Source organism: Sander vitreus, chromosome 22 (assembly GCF_031162955.1).
Source record: "Sander vitreus isolate 19-12246 chromosome 22, sanVit1, whole genome shotgun sequence".
NCBI lineage: Eukaryota > Metazoa > Chordata > Actinopteri > Perciformes > Percidae > Sander > Sander vitreus.
Window position 1 is genome coordinate 22693662 of NC_135876.1, and position 18948 is coordinate 22712609.

At 41.8% G+C, this 18948-nt stretch overlaps 1 protein-coding gene across 2 annotated transcripts in view; it reads right to left on the reverse strand.

Annotated features, from left to right (window-relative positions):
• drosha (drosha ribonuclease III) overlaps positions 1 to 18948 on the reverse strand; it is an 89740-nt gene that overhangs the window by 9165 nt on the left and 61627 nt on the right. For both annotated transcript variants that reach the window (XM_078280163.1, XM_078280162.1), the window contains exons 25-29: positions 15116 to 15273; positions 9584 to 9689; positions 7135 to 7276; positions 4818 to 4900; positions 2920 to 3023 (exon numbers count right to left, since the gene is read on the reverse strand). In XM_078280163.1, the coding sequence (XP_078136289.1) occupies positions 2920 to 3023; positions 4818 to 4900; positions 7135 to 7276; positions 9584 to 9689; positions 15116 to 15273 (593 nt within the window). The remainder of the gene's footprint in view (positions 1 to 2919; positions 3024 to 4817; positions 4901 to 7134; positions 7277 to 9583; positions 9690 to 15115; positions 15274 to 18948) is intronic.

Genomic DNA, 18948 nt, shown 5'->3' on the forward strand with positions numbered 1-18948 from the left:
ATCATCTTCAAATACCAAGATCTGTGTTTGGTAAAAAAAAAAAAAAAAATGACATGTTGGGAGAGGAATTGAAATAAAAGAATGACAATAATCTTTGAGAGACCCACAAGTCTTTGGTGCGCTAGCAGGGTAAACAATGAAAAAGCTAAAGAGGGACCAACAAATCTAAGAGAAGGATGGGAACATCACTCAACTAATTAACAGAGGTACCTCATTTAAGAGAGAGAGAGAGAAAAAACAAGCTGTCAATTTTGTTACATTTCTGCAGGGACATAAGTACAAGACAGCTGACAAAACTTGGGAGATGTTTGAAAATGTTAACATTAGCATAAACATCTTAGACCCAAGCTGTGAGTCACCTAAATTATTCACAGACAATTTACTTATTTCAGGAGAGCAATCCATTTTTAATGCAATGTGGTCACTTATGACACTTTATCAATAATGCAGCCCCCTTTCTCACTTACAAATGAAGAAGCACATGTGGGGAGCAAAAAAAGACTCGTGAGTGACGTTTTAGCCAAATCTCAACAGGGAAAGCGTGTCGCTTGGAATTATCACACTGCTGAAATAACACAAAACGAGACGGAATAAAAAGGACATCTGTGAGCTGTCGGGAAGTTGTCAATTTCAAGGCAGCGCAAGGATGGAAGTGTGCGAGCGAGAAGAAACAGCACCAGCAGAGGGTCTGTACGAGCTTCAGCTCACACTAAAAGGGGCTACTTACTGACACAGGCCATTCTCTGCACAAAGTGAAAGTGTGTTATGTGTCCGCTCCCTGGTGTGTCCTGCCCAGACGAGATGTACAGTAAAGTGATGGTGCTGGGGTTGAAGTACGAATCTGTCATCAGCCAGACACAATCACCAGGGAACCTTTAGCAGGGGGCTCGGTGCATTAACTCCTTTCCTTCCGTCTTTCTATGTCCTTTCCTGCCCTCACTCGGTCATTTAGTCCCCTTCTGTCTGACTCACGCTCTTGTCTCACCCTCTGTTTCTCTACTCTTCACACTTGTAAACAAATTCAGCCAGACCCTAAAGACAGTCTGACAGACTTCACGCCAACAACAGCTGTATGAACTGCTATGAAAGGACTATTATTCTGGTTTATTGACAAACAGAAGGTCAGCTCATCTCATGAGGAGGTTGAACAAAATCATCAGCTGCTGCTCCTGTATATTCGTCGGACAAAGTTAGCCGTATTTTCCACTCAAGGCTGTTGCAAACGCCTCAAATTCATCGGTGGCTAGCTTTATATAAGCTTTTGTCTATTCTTGCCTACATATGTGCCTTTTGAATTGTTGAAATTCAAGTCACCCAGGGGCTCTATTTGTTTCTCGTTCACGTTCTGGCGGGCAACAGAGTTGGAGGGAAGTGTTGATTGTAGTGTCAGAGTTGTGCTGTGTCAAAAATCACAACCGGGCGGATAGACAGAATAACAAACCGAGGAGCTCTGAAAAGACATTCAAATAAATACAAGGAAGAGAGAAAGGGAGGAAGAGGGAACTGATTAAATGCTGAATTGTGGCGTTCATTGTACATAAAACTGCTCTGTTTCCAACCGCCCTTGTAAGTCCAGCTGACCCCCTTTTTTTCTCTCATAGAAAACACAGTTTGACAGTTTCCATGGTGAGAAACGCACTGCTTCATGGCAGCTCTCAAAAGCATTCTGTCAAATGACACTTGCTCCATGACCTTTTGTCAAATAAGAGGTCTCTTTGGGCGTGTTTATATATCACAACAACAGAGACCTTTACACAGCTATTCAAAATGTTCAGCGACCAATGGGGAAGAGGAAAGTCCTGTAATTACGTTTGTGCCATTTGATTTCTCTGAATGCGTATTGTGGCCCATGTGATGCATGACTGAACCAATCTCAACTGTAGACTAGGTCATGTTTTCTTGTATGTACAGTGTACACGTGCATTCACTCATGCACGTGTTTAGGTTATATTAGACCACAAAATCTTATATTTTACAAGCTAAAATCTGCAAATATATACAAACATAATTTAAAAAAACAGATCATGCATGGGATTGGCAGATGTGACAATACGCATCTTGAGACAATATACATGTTTCAACTGTCCAAGATTCTGCCAAATGCCATTCTCTTTATACCTGGTAGCTTTAATGTGTATGGGTGTATTAGACCAGTGATTCCCAACCAAACTAATCATTTTGCAGTTGCTTGGGGGTACATGGAAAGATTGTTGAGTAGCTCAACTAAGTAAAAATTATATATATATATATATAAATATATATATATAAAACACACACACACACACACACACATATACACGCACACACATATTGAGTCCGTTGTACCTGAACACCACATGTTGACGGTGCGTAAAAACTAGCAAGTTGAGCAAGTGAACAGCGAAGTGGACATAGATAGCTTAAAGTGGTCGTGATAGCTAAAAGTAATGAAACAGCTAGAAACAAATAGCTAGCGTAAATTAATGAATAATTGGTTACAATAGATACAGTTAAAACAGTTCAGTTAAAGTAATGGATAAAGGGTTGAAATAGTTATTGTTAGCTAAACGTATTGGATAAAGGGTTGAAATAGCTTAAAGTAATGGATAAACGGTAGAAATAGTTAGCTAGAAGTTATGGATAAATTGTTACAATGAATGGTGCTGTTGATGAAGGGGTACTAGAATTTATCTGACAGGTCTTATTCTTAAATATCAATGTTGCCTACAAATCATATTTTAGAAGCTATTTTAAATTAAGAAATTCACTTTTAAAAGGTAGATTTTAGTGAGCAGCAAAGTCACCCTCATACATAAAAAAAAAAAATATGACAACCTAAAATGTCACTCTTGGCATAACAAAATGATTGTTTTACTTCCTAAAAATCAACATCAGTGCCAGCTTCAAATATCTGGTGTCTGTGTTTTCTGAGGGTCTTACTTGTACAGCGGGATATCAGGCTCCTTGCCCTCTGTTCTCAGGGTCAAACAGCACTGCTGCAGCTGAGACTTTGGGTCATTCCAGTCCTGGTTCAGAATAAACTCCTGCAACACAGAGACCAAAGAGAACACCCATGGAATCAAACTACTTCTTTCGCAAGCTTCTTTCAAATAATCAGAAACATAGGAAACAAAAAAAATCAGCTGCCACTCTCTCCCTTAGTTGCTCATGCTTTTATTTCATTCTTGCCATGAGCCTTTCCACCATTTTCTCCCCCTTCTTTTGCAGTCACTTATTTGCTTTCTCCCTGAATTGGTTCTCCATCTGTGTCTTTACAGTGAGTACAAATCACAGGCTACTTAAGACAAAAGCCAATCCCCGGCCAGATATAAAGAGCGTCTGGGAGTCTCCCAGGTGTGTGGCCCTGATACATTTCTCTTATCCAAGGGGGACTTCTAAAAGCCCTTCCATTAACAGGGAGGCAGCCTCGTCATAAAAAGGCAGACTTTGAATCCAGAACTGTCTGCTCCTATTAATTTTCTACAAAGAGTGCTTCTGTTGCTCGCGTTCTCTTACTCTATCGCTTTACTGCCCCATCAACCCCTCCATCTCTGCTGTTCTTTCTTTACTTCCCTTTTTTCTCCTTCCCACTTTTCCTCTCTCTGGGGGGCATATACACCGATGTAGCCTAAAGCAGAGAAATCAGGGTGTTTTCAAAAGAGTGTTGCTATATGCTACGCTATTTTGTTTTATGCATTTATGTCCCTGGTTTTGCTTCTCTATTCCCATCCAAATTGGATGAAGCAGCACACTGTGCAACACTGGTTTCCAGAAGGCTATGTAAGGAGACGTGTTGGCTGTTTCACAACTTTTCTCTTTTCTCTTGGAAGTGGAAATGAGGTGCTCTCTTGCAGCGACCATGACGCAAAGCTCAGCTCCTCCAGAGCTGGGGATTCTCCCTGGAGAGGCACACCAAGACAGCAATTAGCATGGCATATCAGACCACTGCAGCAGCTTCACAAGGAGAGGTCCACGCTGTGTGGGTACTTGTACAGTACATGAGCATGTGTGTGCACGCACATCCCCGTTTAGGTATGAGATAGAAAGTGATAATTTGTGTCTTTTACCACAGCAGCTCTATTAATGGGAAAATGGCAGTCTTGGGGCTCTTCTATCTAAAGTTCGACAATCAAATGGTGCTTGAGAGAAGAAAATGCCCGACCTTCCTCTCTCACATCTGGCCATGGGAGCCCGGAATGAAACTCCTGGAACAGAAGTGGACGCCATCAACAGCACAAGCACTTCTTGGACCAATTAGAAAAAGACTGCTGACACTGTTGCGTTTTCCATTAAAGGTGCTGTAGGTAAAATTTGAACTTCTCAGTCCCTCCCCCCTTTCTGCTAAAGCCCAAAACGGTCTCCTAAGCCCCTCCCCCCACAAGGGGAGAATGAATGCGTGTGCATGAGCAGTGATTGACACGCAGTTAGACACCCCCGGCCCTGATTGGTGCATCTGAACAGGGAGCGGTGGATTTTTGCAAATCGCACTACAGGCTGTAGGTGGAGCCAGAGGAGCCCGATTTTTTTTAAATGACCTGCTTCATGTAGTTCTACTGGAACATAGGGTCAGTTTCAGCAAATATGACAGAAAGTTAGTTTTATAAAGCTTACCTACTGCACCTTTAAAGGTCACTAAAATAGCGATCAAAGCCGCCGTCACGACTTTCATTCAATGACCAAGCACCACGTTCGGCATTACGTTGATGCTAGCACTATTAGGGCCCGGCCATCAGCTCCCTCCTAATCATCTCCCTGGTTCTTTCTCTTTGTCTGCGGTGCCAGGCTGAGCGGCTCATTGATCAGGTGCAAGTGGTGAATGACTATCAATAGGGTCTCACCTTCAGCCGGGGGAAAAAGCAGACGTTCATGAAGGTGTGCACATACTCCAGATCTTTATCGATGTAAAGAGCTGCGATGAAAGCTGCAGACAGAAAAATAAAGACAGCAATTATAAAAAAGCAAAAAAAGATGGTGGTTGATGTGTGGCTTCTTTTTCTGCTCAGTTGGCTCTCTTCCTGCTCCTAATGTAAATGAAACATTAACAAAGACAAACTTCAGCTGTGACGTAATGGTAATGTATAAGATGGCTCTCAAGTTCCCTGCCTTGTTTTCACATCAAACGGGAAATTGGTATAGTGAGGGCCACACAGAGTTCACAGAAACATCTATATAGCATATAAGATAAATCTGTATGTCAAGCTGAGCGGTCTAACTGAACTGAAAAAAAGATTTGAAATCCAAGAGATAGGTACTGGGTGTCATCTTCATCTCATGGCTGTCCCTTTGTTTTCCTCTTCTATTAGCTGCCAGTGCATTTACTCATCTCCGTGACTAAGACAGTGGGACATGAGAGAGGAATAATAGGTAATATTTCAGGAGGCCAGTGAGGGTCTGCTGTCGCTGCAGGGCACAACTGTTCATATGTGCAGGAGCAGCACTCATTTCCAGCGCTGACCCTCGTCCCTTTCCTGTGTCATCAACCCTGCTTTGGCCTCAACTTCAAAAGATAATTTGAAAGGCAAATGATATGAAGTTCATGTATTAAAGTCTGCCTATTGAATGCTGACCTGGAATGCGTTCATGTTTTCTTTCTCTTTGTTTTTTCACTTTTTCTGCCAACATGGAACGTACTACAGTCCCCGTCATTGCTAGCTCTATGTTGGCCAAAGGAGGACTGCAGTGGGTCCCATTCGATGCACATTAACTCAATCCCAATAACACCCTTTTTCTCCCAACTCTGTTGACATGGAGTGGTCACTACATTCTCTACTAATATTAATTTGGACGTGCCAATATGACCAATATTGGATTTAAAGGCCAAAAACAATAGATATCTCAGAGCTTTAAAAAAAACACTAAGGGATCCTTAAAGGACAAATCTGGAGCAAAATGAACCTAGGGGTTAATAACACGTGTACCGAGTCGACCGTTCTCTGGGATATGTTCACAGTACCGTTCACATATACAGGCGGGCGCCATCTTGGGAAAACAGTCATGACCAGTTGAATGACGAACGCCGTGCTTGAGCTATGTTACTGGTTACTGGTTGCACGGCGTTCATTGTTCGACTGGTCATGATTGTTTTCCCAAGATGGCAGCCGCCTGTATACGTGAACGGTACTGTCTTTATAATCTATCTTTTTAATACACTGTACACTTACTTAGGGACCTTCATTATGGTTCCGTGGAAGTGTGGTGCTATTTTGAGCCTTGTTAGTGGTATAGAAATAGCGATTTCTTTTTACTTTACCAGTCCCCCGACGACTACAGTTATAAGCTAATTAGCGGTTTGCGATAAAACAGGTCACATTCGATTAGCATGAAAACAAATCCCAGAGAACGGTCGACTCGGTACACATGTTATTAACCCCTAGGTTCATTTTGCGCCGGATTTGTCCTTTAACTTCAAAAATGTTTATGGTTAGTGTTAATGCAAAAAAACAAAACAAAAAAAACATGATCTATGCTGTTGGATTTTTCTACACTCTCAAACATTGAATTTCCCACCCACAAACACGGCAACATTTGTTCAACAGAGCCAAACCAGAAGCACCAGAACAAGGCATTGAACCTGCTCTCCTGTGATGGCGCCCCATAAATATCTGGCAAACTTAACATGAGGCAGGTGCATAACTACCACTATGGATAAACCTACATTGGCTGTGTTTTCAGTTTTAATTGGTTGATGCTTTAGTTATGAGACTCTCGACATTATAATTTGTATAATGTCCTGAAAGCAAGATGTTAAATCTGTATAAGCCAAGGTGGATAAAACAGCCACTGGACAATTCAGATAATTGTTCCTTTAACTGTCAAATGTCTTCCACCATCCACTTATTTTACTAAGCATATTTTATCGCATGTACTATTCTGTTCCAAAAAATGTATTAAGGTGGTGGAATACCATAAGCAGCTTATCCAAAAATCAAAGATAGAAGAAATCATCACTAACTGCTCCAGTCATACTAAGCACATAGGGGATAGTGTCTTCAGCAGAGAAGTCACTGTTTGACATCTCACACAAAGGAAACAAAGAAATCAATAATGGTACTTGATGCTGCCCTCCTAAACTGCACATTCTGGAGAGACATACAAGAAAAAGGTTGCGTAGCAACATTTTCTGCCTGTAAATGAATCAAAGACATGTGAACATACACTCCAACAAGTCAGCCAGAGTCTTGGTCCGTAGTGCGACTGGCCGTTTGGTTTTGTCATTGGTAATGGCGAAGTCCTGCATGCCCAATTCCTCCGCCACTTTGGCCTGTGTGCGGTTGTTTACCAGCGAACTGCGGAGCAGCTATGGGCAAACAAAAAAAGCGTCACATTTTCATGTCCACCTGTCAGAAATGTACTCACGGTAGTCACGCACTACACGCAGGTTTACATGGAAATATACATAAGTACAGGGAAAACATCAAAGTAAACCCCACATGGAATAATTCATCAAATACAGAAATGGTAATGCAGAGTAAATGTTTCAGGGAGAATGCACGTTGCTCTGTTAAATATTGCATTGTGACTTGGAGCTGAGCGGATGACAACAAGTTGGACTGGGTAAGGTACATTAACGTCTCTAAAAGGAAAAACACAAACATGTTAAATATAGTTACAAGATGCGGAAAAGAGCAAATAGAATGCAATATGACTGAATATGTCTTGCTGTGATGTGCCCTCCTTAACAGCACACATGCAATTGGAGCCACACATCCACACCCACACACACACACACACACACACACACACACACACACACACACACACGTTGAATGAGCACTTTTCTCCCCGATTTGAAATCCATTTCAGATGTACCCCATCTTGACTCTTGGGCATAGGCATTGCTGGAGCTTTCAGTCTCTCAATGAAAGCTCGCTGGAAGCTTTTAAACAAATGACGTCACAGCCTCCATCTATAAGGAATATCCACGAATAAATATCTAACTGCAAAGGTTCTTATTCAGGTTAAGCCCAGTTCAGTCCTTCTAGCCTCGAGTAGTCTTCCAAAGAGAAGTGCTGAGGCTCGAATGAAAAGAGGGAGTAGCAATGCCATCTGACGCTGTCAGAAAATGGACTTGCATGTTCAAAGTGTGATCATTCGCTTTGTACCCGTGCTGCAAGCTGTTTGCACGCTTAAGTTTCCGTAGTTCGCACACACACAACTTTATTTTTCAGACGCTTGACAGCTTGTGCAACAATCTGCAGACAAATGTGTTATTGAAAACCACTGAACAATTTTGTCTCATGACAATACCCATCACAAGAAGTACGGTAAACACACAGGCACAGTGTGAGGTGAGGAGTGGAAGAGAGTTATTTTGTGGAAACAAGCAAAAGAGGAAGGGGGTGAATACCTGGCTGTCACTTGGAGATTCAAGGATTGATGGGAAGGAATGAAAGAAAAAAAACCTCACCCACACACAAGCCCAGCTGTAACTTCATTTCAAGGGAAACTCATGTAAGAAGCAGGGAACAGCGGTTCTGAGCGACTACAGACAACAGAAGCACAAAGATGGAAGAAAGACACAACACAGGTGCAAAGATGTAGATGTAAAAAAACATGCATTCAGTACAGAGATGGAAACCACGTCATGGACTTCTTTACATTACCCAAGGAGTGCCATCGAGCTTCTGTATTTTATAGAACAACCAACCAATTGCTTAGCAATGACTGTAATAACCTGTAAGTAATACGGAAATGGTTGAAAATTATATCTGAAATGATTTTTCATTTTAGTATTTTTCATTTCACCAGCCAGAAGGTGGGATGTGCACACAATTACTTTTATAAATGAAAATTATATCTGACAACGGACAATGCATGAGGGAAGGAAAAGGGAAATTCACCCAAACCAAGATTACAGTGCTCATGGGGTACTTTCCATAAGATCATCTCTAAATGCAAATCAAACCAGCTACTAGGCTAACTGAAATACAACCATGCCAGTCTCTAGGTATGGTGAAGGGGATGTGATGATGTGGGGCTATTTTAATTCCAAAGGCCAAGGGAACTTTATCAGGATCATAGTATCCTGGATCCATGAAATAACTGGCCTTTAAAAATAAAAATCTGCCTGCCTCTATGGGAATTTAACATAGGGGTGTACTTACTTATGCCCCCTGTATTTTAAGGAAGAACATTTATTTATTTACGATACATTATTCATTCACAAAGATAATTGGTGTCCTTAAAGGTTGGATTTTTCCTAATTCTTTTAATTAAGATTAAGCATTAAGATCAATTTTCCAAAAGATGATTTTTTATTTCTCTTTTTAGTCAACTTTAGCATGGGTGTATTCACTTATGCTGAGCACTGTAGATAGAATGGGAGTAATGAATAACAATTTGTGTTGGAAATGTCAGAAAGAAGCAGGCGCTTTATTACACTGTATTTGGGAATGGAACTATCCAGCCCTTCTGGAGATTCATTTTGGAATATTTAGGCAACTGGGCTTGAAGAAACGTACCAACATCTCCAAGACTTTGTCTACTAGCTGACAGAAGTCAATTACACAACAAATCAAGTAAAGAACCCTAACCATAACCCTAACCCGGAGGAGCCTCTAAAGAGTGTGTGTGATGACATATGATTAAAGGGTTTGGATCTTACTGTTAAATGTCCTTCATGGTGGTCAGGGAAGTGGATGAAGAGGTACTCTGTGGCCACCAGCTGCATGATAGAGTCTCCCAAGAACTCCATCCTCTGGTTGTGGCCTCTGGACAGTAAACAGAGAAAAGGACAAGGTTACAAAAGGATATGGGGAAAATTAAATAGTAGGGGTGAGGTCGGAGGGCATGGGGGGGAAACTATGCAAAAGGAGGGGGCAGGGCGCGTTTGACATGAGGTTCTACAGCTACACATCAGCTGGGCATGAAAGGCATCATGCTCTCTCGACAAATCCACCAGGCTTTTAGTCTTTTAACAGAAACGGTGAAGTCGGCTGACGTACATTTCATGGGTGGCCTGTGGGAACAGCTGCACTGACAAGCTGTGTGACAACTCGAAGGCTGCCTGTAAGTAGCAACCCTTCTGAAGAAAAACACAGGGCTTTGATTGCAATTCAAATGGAAAAAAATCTGGGGTGGGAAAAAACAACAAAAACACATGCCTAAAAAAAACCTCTGGTACACCTGCAGGAGTGTGTCAAAATCCTAAGCCCGTAAAAGCAGCAAGCAAGCACGCACACACACACGGGTTTACAGAACTCACCTTCTATCAATTCCTCGAAAAAAGCTAATGGCAGCACTGCGATACTGTGCATCAGCTTCCTGCTTTTCTCCCTTATCAGTGAAAGGCAGGTCATTAATTAAACAGAATTATAGATTAGCATTGCAGATGTGGGCTGGTGCTGTGCCAGGCTGGCAGGTAGGTGGGAAGCGTTGGGTCGGGGGGGTACAAGTACAAGCAGGGAGGTATATATAGCAGCAGTAGCGGCGGCAGCAGCAGCGCACATATCCATCTATAGATACGAGCTCCTCGCGGGAGGGGAAAGTCTGAAGATGAGAGCGAAAGATGCAGAGGTAGAAGACGAGGAGGAGGCCGACTTCAAAGAGGAAGAAAGGTCAGTTTATTGTCCAATTTCTGGCGCCTATGCCTTTCATGAGCATATCCGAGCCAAAACAGATCTGAGCTAAAGACTGAAACAGCATCTTTAGCAGGGCTGCAACTGTCAATTGTTTTGATTATTGATTATTCGCTTGACTATTTTTTCTGCTGACTAAATGTTTAGTGGATAACAGATTTTAAAAAAGCCCATTCACAATTTGTTTTGTCCGACCAACTGTCCAAAACCCAAATGTATTCCATTTATAATGATGATAAACAGAGACAAACATTATTCCCACATTTGAGAGGTGGAACCAGAGAATGTTCCCATGAATAGGAATGTACTCAAGTAAAGAAATTACTTGATTATCAAAAGTATTATGAATTCATTTTTTTTTCTGTTGATCAACCAATTGTGTACTTATTGAGCTTTAGTCAATCACGGAGTCTCTGAAGAACCAGTGATTCCGAGCCACCTTTTCCTCTTAACAGAGGACTGATTGATTCCATAATCACTTCTCTCACCCACGCTGTTGTATAAGAGGGCAGAAGAGGAGGGAGAAATGACTAAATTCCAGTCACTTAAACTACTACAGAAGCACTTTTGGAAGTGTACAAAAACTTTTTTGCCAACTGGCATTCAAACACATATCTCTGATGATCCATGATACTACTCACTTGTGTTTCATTTGTGGATTTTTTTTTAAATCGTTTAGTTTTTGAAATGTCTGGAAACAGTGCAACATGCCCATCACAATTTCCTAGCCCACAGTGACGTCTTCAAGTTGCTTCAAGTTTTTTTTTTTTTTTTTCCCAAATACCACCTGAACATTCAAATATTTATTATAAAAAAGGAAAGTATTTTGATAGATACCAAATATATTACAAAGATGGATAAGTAAGAACTTGAAAAGCTACTTTTTTTTTTTATTTCAGTCTGCCTTTAAGCATCATTAGGAGGGATGGGACATTGACTCCCACATTAAAAATAATCACAGAGCTTCTAATGAAAAGGCTCTGCTACAAGACAGAAGCGTGTGAAGAAACAGAGGTTGGGATGAAGGGGGGGGGGGGCTGAGAGAACTCCCTGCTCATCCTGCACTTCAGAGCTGTACATGTGAACACGTGTGTCATGCTGCAGATGTTCTCAAGATCCATACCATGCATACTGTATGTGAGCTGGGAAGGGGCTATGCCAGAGAGCCTATGCTGGGTACAAACCAATTGTGGAGTGTGAGCTGATTTCATGTCCAATAGGAGGCAGAATGAGAGAGGGAATAGTGCAGTGACAGTGAGAGACGAAAGAAAAAAAAAAAGGGAAGAGATAGAGGAAGAAAGCAGCGATAGAGCGGGTCAAAGAGGAATGCGTTGCTGTGCGAAGCAGCACAAAGAGCCATCTCTTATTCACTTCAACAGCAGAGGCACAATGCTCCAGTGAGGTGGGGGAAATTGAAGTAAAGTGTGGAGCCGAGGTCTTTATTCGCCTTTGACTGCGATCTGAAATACCTTTAACAGCCCCTCGGAGGAGACAGCGACAGACTGCCCGCTCCGAAAGAGGGGGAACACAGGCCATTTTTCCTCTGTGTTTTTTGGGAGCTAATGTTTTTTTTTTTTTTATTTAATTTTTCTTTTTATATATGAGCATGCTTGTGTAAGGTTCAAATGTGTAATCTGTAGCTACTTTCTACAGTATTACGGGGGGCATTCAGTGTCATCTGGGTAAAGGTAATGGAAGAGAAATGTGTTGGTAATGTATGGTAAAAGGATACATTTTTCTACATATAATAATAATATATAATAATTGAAGTCCCACGTGAAACACACTTGGAACAATTTACAACACACCTTAAAACGTGTAAAACACAATTGTACCTATAGGTCAATTTAAAACTATGATAGCAAACTACTCCGCTCTTAAACACAACTTTAACGGTGTTCTGTTGTTGTCTGGTCGTTCTCTTTTGTCTGTATTTATTCTTTCTGTTTTAATTGTACTCTGGATATCATTGAAAAAAAAAAATGGTACTTGATGGTACTAAGAATTAAGTGAATTTTCGCTGCAGAGGACGTATAGAAGTATTGCCTTGTATTTAACGTTCCAGTAAAATCTTTACAGCCAAGCTATTAATGGACTGCCTAATCTTAAAAGTCACTTTTGTCACATAGCAAATTAGGGAGAAATGCTTTCACATTACCTTTCATTGTTTTAGTTTTCTTGAATTAAGTCATTTGAGTAGTCTGCCCTTTATTTCATGACTCATCATCATTAAACATTATTTTCCACCTGAAACTGGCTGCTGAACAGCTGTGATGCACATCATCTGCAATGATGTTTGAGAATGAAGCAGCAACAAGACCTGTGTGCTCAAGTTATTGCAGCTTCTTTGTTTTTGTTCTAGAAAATAACCCCAAAAAACGTTGCATTTACTGATTCACTTTATCTTTCTATTTTGTGCAACCTCATTCTATTTTGTAAAATATAATGTATATAAATGTTTCAAATAACGACTCTCAAAGCTGCACAGCAAAATATACTTTCATTTAACAAATACTGTACTTAAAAACGAGATGGATCCTTTCTACTAACAACACCCGGCTCTTCCGCTGTGAGAGGATATTGAAGCCCAGCGCCTGGGGGCCGCGGCTCTCCATTTCTGCTGTCTGATAGAAGCCTCCGGTCTCCACCGCCTCTAAACAAGGTCAACTCCCATCCTTGCTTCTTGTCTTCTTCTAGGTCACTTTGTCCTCCATTTCTGCAAAAAGTGATAGGCCGAAGGCCAACCTGGGCCCCGTCTCCTCATCTGCTGCCTACCTTATTGTCTGACCTTACTTTCCGTTATCTGACCTCGTTCTTCTCTCCATCTCGACAGCGTGACCCACTTTGGTATAACCTTTGGTCCTTTTGGTCAGCCGCTGCTCAGTTCCAGCTTTTCAAATGAGTCGGCTCTATTTAGGTCAACCTGCCTTTGGCCGCTAATGAACATAAATTACCCTGAAAACTTAAGAATTATTACCTTTCGCTCCAGGAAAAGTAACAACACAATTCTGTAACATAAATAATGCATTAGGTGAAATGTCCACCTTAAATATAGTGAGTAGAGTGTCTGGATTTGATGCCATCAAGTTGGGAAAAATCATTGAAATCAACCTTGAGTTGGAAAGTCCTCAAAGTAAAGCTCAGTTGGAGACGAACCTCTGGACCTCTAATCGACTTCACTGACCATGAGTGGGGAGAGGTTTGACATTTAAGTGATGGATTATAACATACACAGCAGTGTACTGTATGTGTGTACATGACACACACACACACACACACACACACACACACACACACACACACACACACACCAATGTCCTTGTGGCAAATCAAAGCAAGCAATTACAGAGTGTAGCCTGCCAATAAGATACCAGTGTGCTGCCAAGGCTAATTTGCTTTAGCTGTCAAACTCACTATTGTGTTGTGTTGTAAAGCTCAGAAGTGAGTTAAGCTTCCATTGCAAACAGCCCTCTCATACTCTGAATCAGAAACACCTCAGATCGGAGTGAACAGTCTCATTAGTGAAAACTTAAACAGCAATCTTTCTCAAACTTGCATTCTATCAATGCATGAGTGTGAATGAAAGTGTTGCATTGCAGCTACAAAATGATGACATGTTTGTAACAAATAGGCCAAGCCATCCAATTAATTTCAAGATTTTAGCGTAGAAGTTGGTAACTTTATGGACTATTGAACGAATGTCATAGCAGAAGGCTGCGGGGGGAAAAACATTTCCAATGTCAGGGATAAATCACCACAGGGTCACTGTGAAACGTTGCCATTAACAGAGAAGAACAAGTAAAAAAAAAACTAAACTAAATACAAGAATACCGCAATAATATGTGTATAGTATATGTAGTCTAAATTAAATCTGGATACCAAAAAATATATTTAAGTGAGAATCGAGGAATTCACAAGGTGGACTCAAGCATGATAATATGAGAAACAAAAAAATCGGTCAAATAGGAGATGTGGCTGCAACGAATGAAAAGGAGAAAATTTAAACCCTTTGCCCTGAACAACCCAGTGAATCAAAACCCCATTCCCCATGAGGCACTGAGGTTACGGCCTCACAGGTAGAGGCAGACTACAGATATGGGGGACTTCAGAGTCCCTCGGGCCTCTCTCTCTCTCGGCTGTGAGACCCTTGGATTCTAGGGACTGGGCCAAAAAAAGCAGTGAAAGAGGCTATCTTTCACTGAGGGACTTTGTTGAACTTGACATTCAAGACATCCCTTGTTATACAGGCAGTCTTAGTCACTGCAAGAAAATGTAAAAGCTGCAGGGGTTGAACATTATGATGATGTGGGAGGAGGAGGCGGCGCATTCACAACAGCTAAAACAATTTAAAATGCTCGACGTATGATAAAACTCCCAGCATCTCAGATCATATTATATATTATAACGCATCATGACTCATCACCTCTGAAGGGAACAACAGACAAAGCCTGACTTGTTCTGCAGAATCCTTGCAAATTACATCAACTACCGGGGGCCTCACTTTGCATTTTAATTGGCTGGAACTCCATTATCGACAAACAAACACTGACCGTACTTACAGGGTGAGGTGATTGAAGCCCACAGTCCTCAGGGTGAAGGCTCTGGCCAGAAGACGCACATGTGTGAACAAAACTCCGATAGAGTCCTCGAAGCTGGTCAGTTTCTGGAGGACGGGAGACGTCTCAATCAACTGCCTGTCCGTCTGAGGCTCCTGGACCTGGCGAAGGACAAGAAAATAGCATGTAGAGAAAGTATTGTTTTGGACACCAATGCCACAATGCATGTATCTGCTTCATTGTTTGGGCCAATGAAAGTCTTAATGGTACAGCACACAATTCATATTTTTTGTACTTCCAACTTTCAACAGTTTGTGTCCGTCCCTTTCCTGTTACAACATCACAATGCCACCATTCACTAAGCCAAGTCTATAAAGAAATGGTTTTCCCAGTTTTAAAAAAAAACAACTAAAAACTAAACAAAAAGCAAGTCTAAACAGATGGGTCTTGAGCTGCTTTTAAAAAGTGTCCATAGTGTCCACCGGTCTTAGGTCCAATGGGAGAGGGTTCCAAAGTTTAGGAGCTACAACCTCAAAAGCACAGTCTCCTTTTATCTTGAGCTGAGAGGAACAAACATCAAACCCTGATCAGAGGAGCTCAGAGACCTGCTGCTGATGAAGGGCTGCAGATGCTCTTTAATGTAGGCAGGTACCTGACCACGCAGGCCCAAGGCCTTTTAGAGCCTAAAAGTGATCACAAGGATCTTGAACTGGATTCTAAATATGACTTATTTGTCATTGAGTATGTCATACACTATTTTTTTTCTTTTCTTAAAAACAAGACAAAACAATGTGCAATACACAGATGTGCCTGTTTTGAATAGTACATATGAATACATATGAACTAAGTCTGTAATATGACACAGCAGTCTCCATATCCCATACTTTACTGAATGTATTGCTCTTGTTTATGTACGACATATATTTTTGCAGTAAGTATGTTATACGTATGTATTAATCTATGACAGAGTGAAACCAAACCAAAAGTAGAACAGAGCAAATATGTGTCAAGTAATAACCAGTGTGACCACTTCGAGGATCCTTAAACCAGATACAGAAAAACCCTACCTACTGCTCAATGAAGTCGTTCCACATAAGAGCGTCACATACATTCCTTAAATGAAATGAACCTGTGTGTGCTCCTTGAGGGCTTGCTTAGAGTGTGTGTGTTTTTTTTGCTCCGCCTCAAAACAAACTCAGATGATCTGCAGCAGATGGAATCTCTTAGTCATTAAGTTTTAAGTCAAACAGCTCGCATTTTTCTTTTCCTCTACATATGGTGATTCAGGCAATTACTGTCACAATTACTATCTGTGGTCTTGTTTGGTCTAAACCAGGCTATATCAGAGACTCCTGGCCTTGTGACGTTGATAGGTCTTGAAAGAATAGCTTTTGGTTGTGAAAATTGCTGTAGATTATGTCTTTAACAGTAGCTCTAGGGCTTGGTGAGTTCAGCGGTAGACGGTTTCAGCAAAAACATGCCGCCCGCTTTAACTACAGTATTTGCTCATGTCTGTGCTCATTAGAAAAATAAATGGGATGCTATGTGCATGCATGTTTGTTGAATCAAGAGATATCGTTATGGGTGCATTAATTAGATGGCTAGAAACATCTAATTGGTGTCTGCGTGGAGCAACTGTATGCTTGACCAAGACATCGTTCCCAAAGAAAACAGAAACATCGACATTCAAAGGGAAAGCACAATAAATTGACTCTGTCCCCCAAAAAAGAAGAATAAAGAAAGCTACAATCAAGACTTTCCAGGGAAAGATGGCCACTTTCATTTTCCAGCATCTTCTTTGACTGCATTTTCATGAAGGAATGTCGTGTAAACAGCTTTCTCAGAGTCTCCCATGTCAAGCTAGTGCGTGGCTTTAAACTCAGTATTTTAATTGGAGTGCTGCCGGTAATGTCATGGTTCCATCTTCCAATATGTCTGAAGAAACATTTCATTTCTGCTTTTTTTCCCCTCTGCTAATTACCAAAAGGCTTTTAAATGTCATGCATCACAACTAACGGCATCTGACGAGATCAGCACTCATAGGCGCTAGCTAGCCTTTAGGGGGAATGGCCAGCAGCAAGGCTTCAAACGAAGTGGAGAGGAGAAAAAAAAAAAAATCAACAGCAGTTATGAGGAAAAAAAAAAATACACTTTTGAAATGGCTTCAAAGGATCACTTTCAGCTCAGTCCAGACAGAAAGCAGAATCAGAGCCGAGGTCTTTTGAGGCCCAGAAAGCCCGACACTCATGTTTCTCCCCAGTAAACCAGAGAAGGAATTTTGAAATCCAGACTCAACGTAAATGACGTTCCGTTAAATTATTCTGGAGAGCTAGGGGTGATGACGCGCTGGTGCGAATCGAGCGAACACGAAAGACATAAAGATGTGCCTGTCAACCACAAAGCATTCCACTGCGCTCTGTAGGGCACGGCGGTGGCAAGGCTAATGGATGCGTGTATGCCAAAGACGGGTGGACGCATAATTACACACGCCATGGTGAGTTGCCATTGCCATCCACTCAAACCTCATTAAGACGGCTCCTCTTTCACCTCCGTTTTGTCTTCCTCGTCTTGGTGGGCAGGGGAGCGAGGGTGACACCTTGTTAATTCTCAGCAACAACTTGCGGCATAATGTTCTCGCCAAAACTCCTGGGGGCTTTCATCAACTACACAATAAATAATGAAATAAATAAATAAATAATAATGAAGGAAAAGATCTTCTTCCTTGTGTGAAACTGCTTAGGTTATATCATCTCAAGCCAAAAGGTCAGGATGCTATCAAGCTACCAAGAGGTTGGCCAAATTTAACAGGCGTAACCCCACTGGCAGGGGACCACCCTGAGGAAAGCGCAGACACACGCAGTGTGTGGTAATGAGGCTGCGGCTCAGAAGCGGCTAATGACTACTAAGGCAGCACACTGTGGAGGTTCCCCTCGCACCACAGAGCGGTTGTAGGGCTGACCGCGGGGCTCCACCCCCGACCACGGTGCTCGCCACTGTGCAACTCACTAGGAACACAGATGGTGGGATACAATGGGTATATTCTGAGAACTGAGATGCACAACAAACATCCAGGCTCTCTGCAGAGCATTTGGGGATGAAAAATACAGGGGTGAGGAGTTAAGATGAGGAAAAAAAATCAACATATATATACAGAATATACGCAGATGTACCAAAAACAGAAGCATAGTGTTATTGCGGGCCAAACATGGGTATGCAAAAATGTACATATGAAGACGTAGCAGCACTCATGCACACGCAGGGAGATGAAGAGAATAAACTGCTTAAAGATGAGTCTCGGCATCCACACAAAGAAACACTCTCTCCCCACAAACACATCAGAGAGAAGGATGCCTGACGGTCCCTGGAGGCCCCATGTGATTCGGGACTGTAATCCTGTTATGGCATCTTTGATCTCTTCTTCCAAATCCTAATTTCAAACAAACACTGTTGACATGTTCAATGTTTTTGGGCAGATCATGCAAAGCAAAGAAAGGCACAACAGACAGAGAGACAGAGAGAGAGAGAGAGAGAGAGAGAGGAGACAGAGGCAGAGACTAGTTAAATGAAAAAGCGGATTAGGGTCTCCACCAAAATGGAGAGCAGACACAGGGAGCAGGACAATGAAGACTATTGGAAGGTTACTGGGGGCCCTGTGACAGCTATAAAGAACTCAGAACTCAAACTAACAGCTTGCCCACCTCTGTTACACGCGCACAGACAGACAGACAGACAGACAGACAGACAGACACACACACACACACACACACAGGCTGGAAAACTTCAAATGAGAGAATGAGTTTGTGTCTTGGGGGTGAGGTGAGTTTTAATGAGAGGCA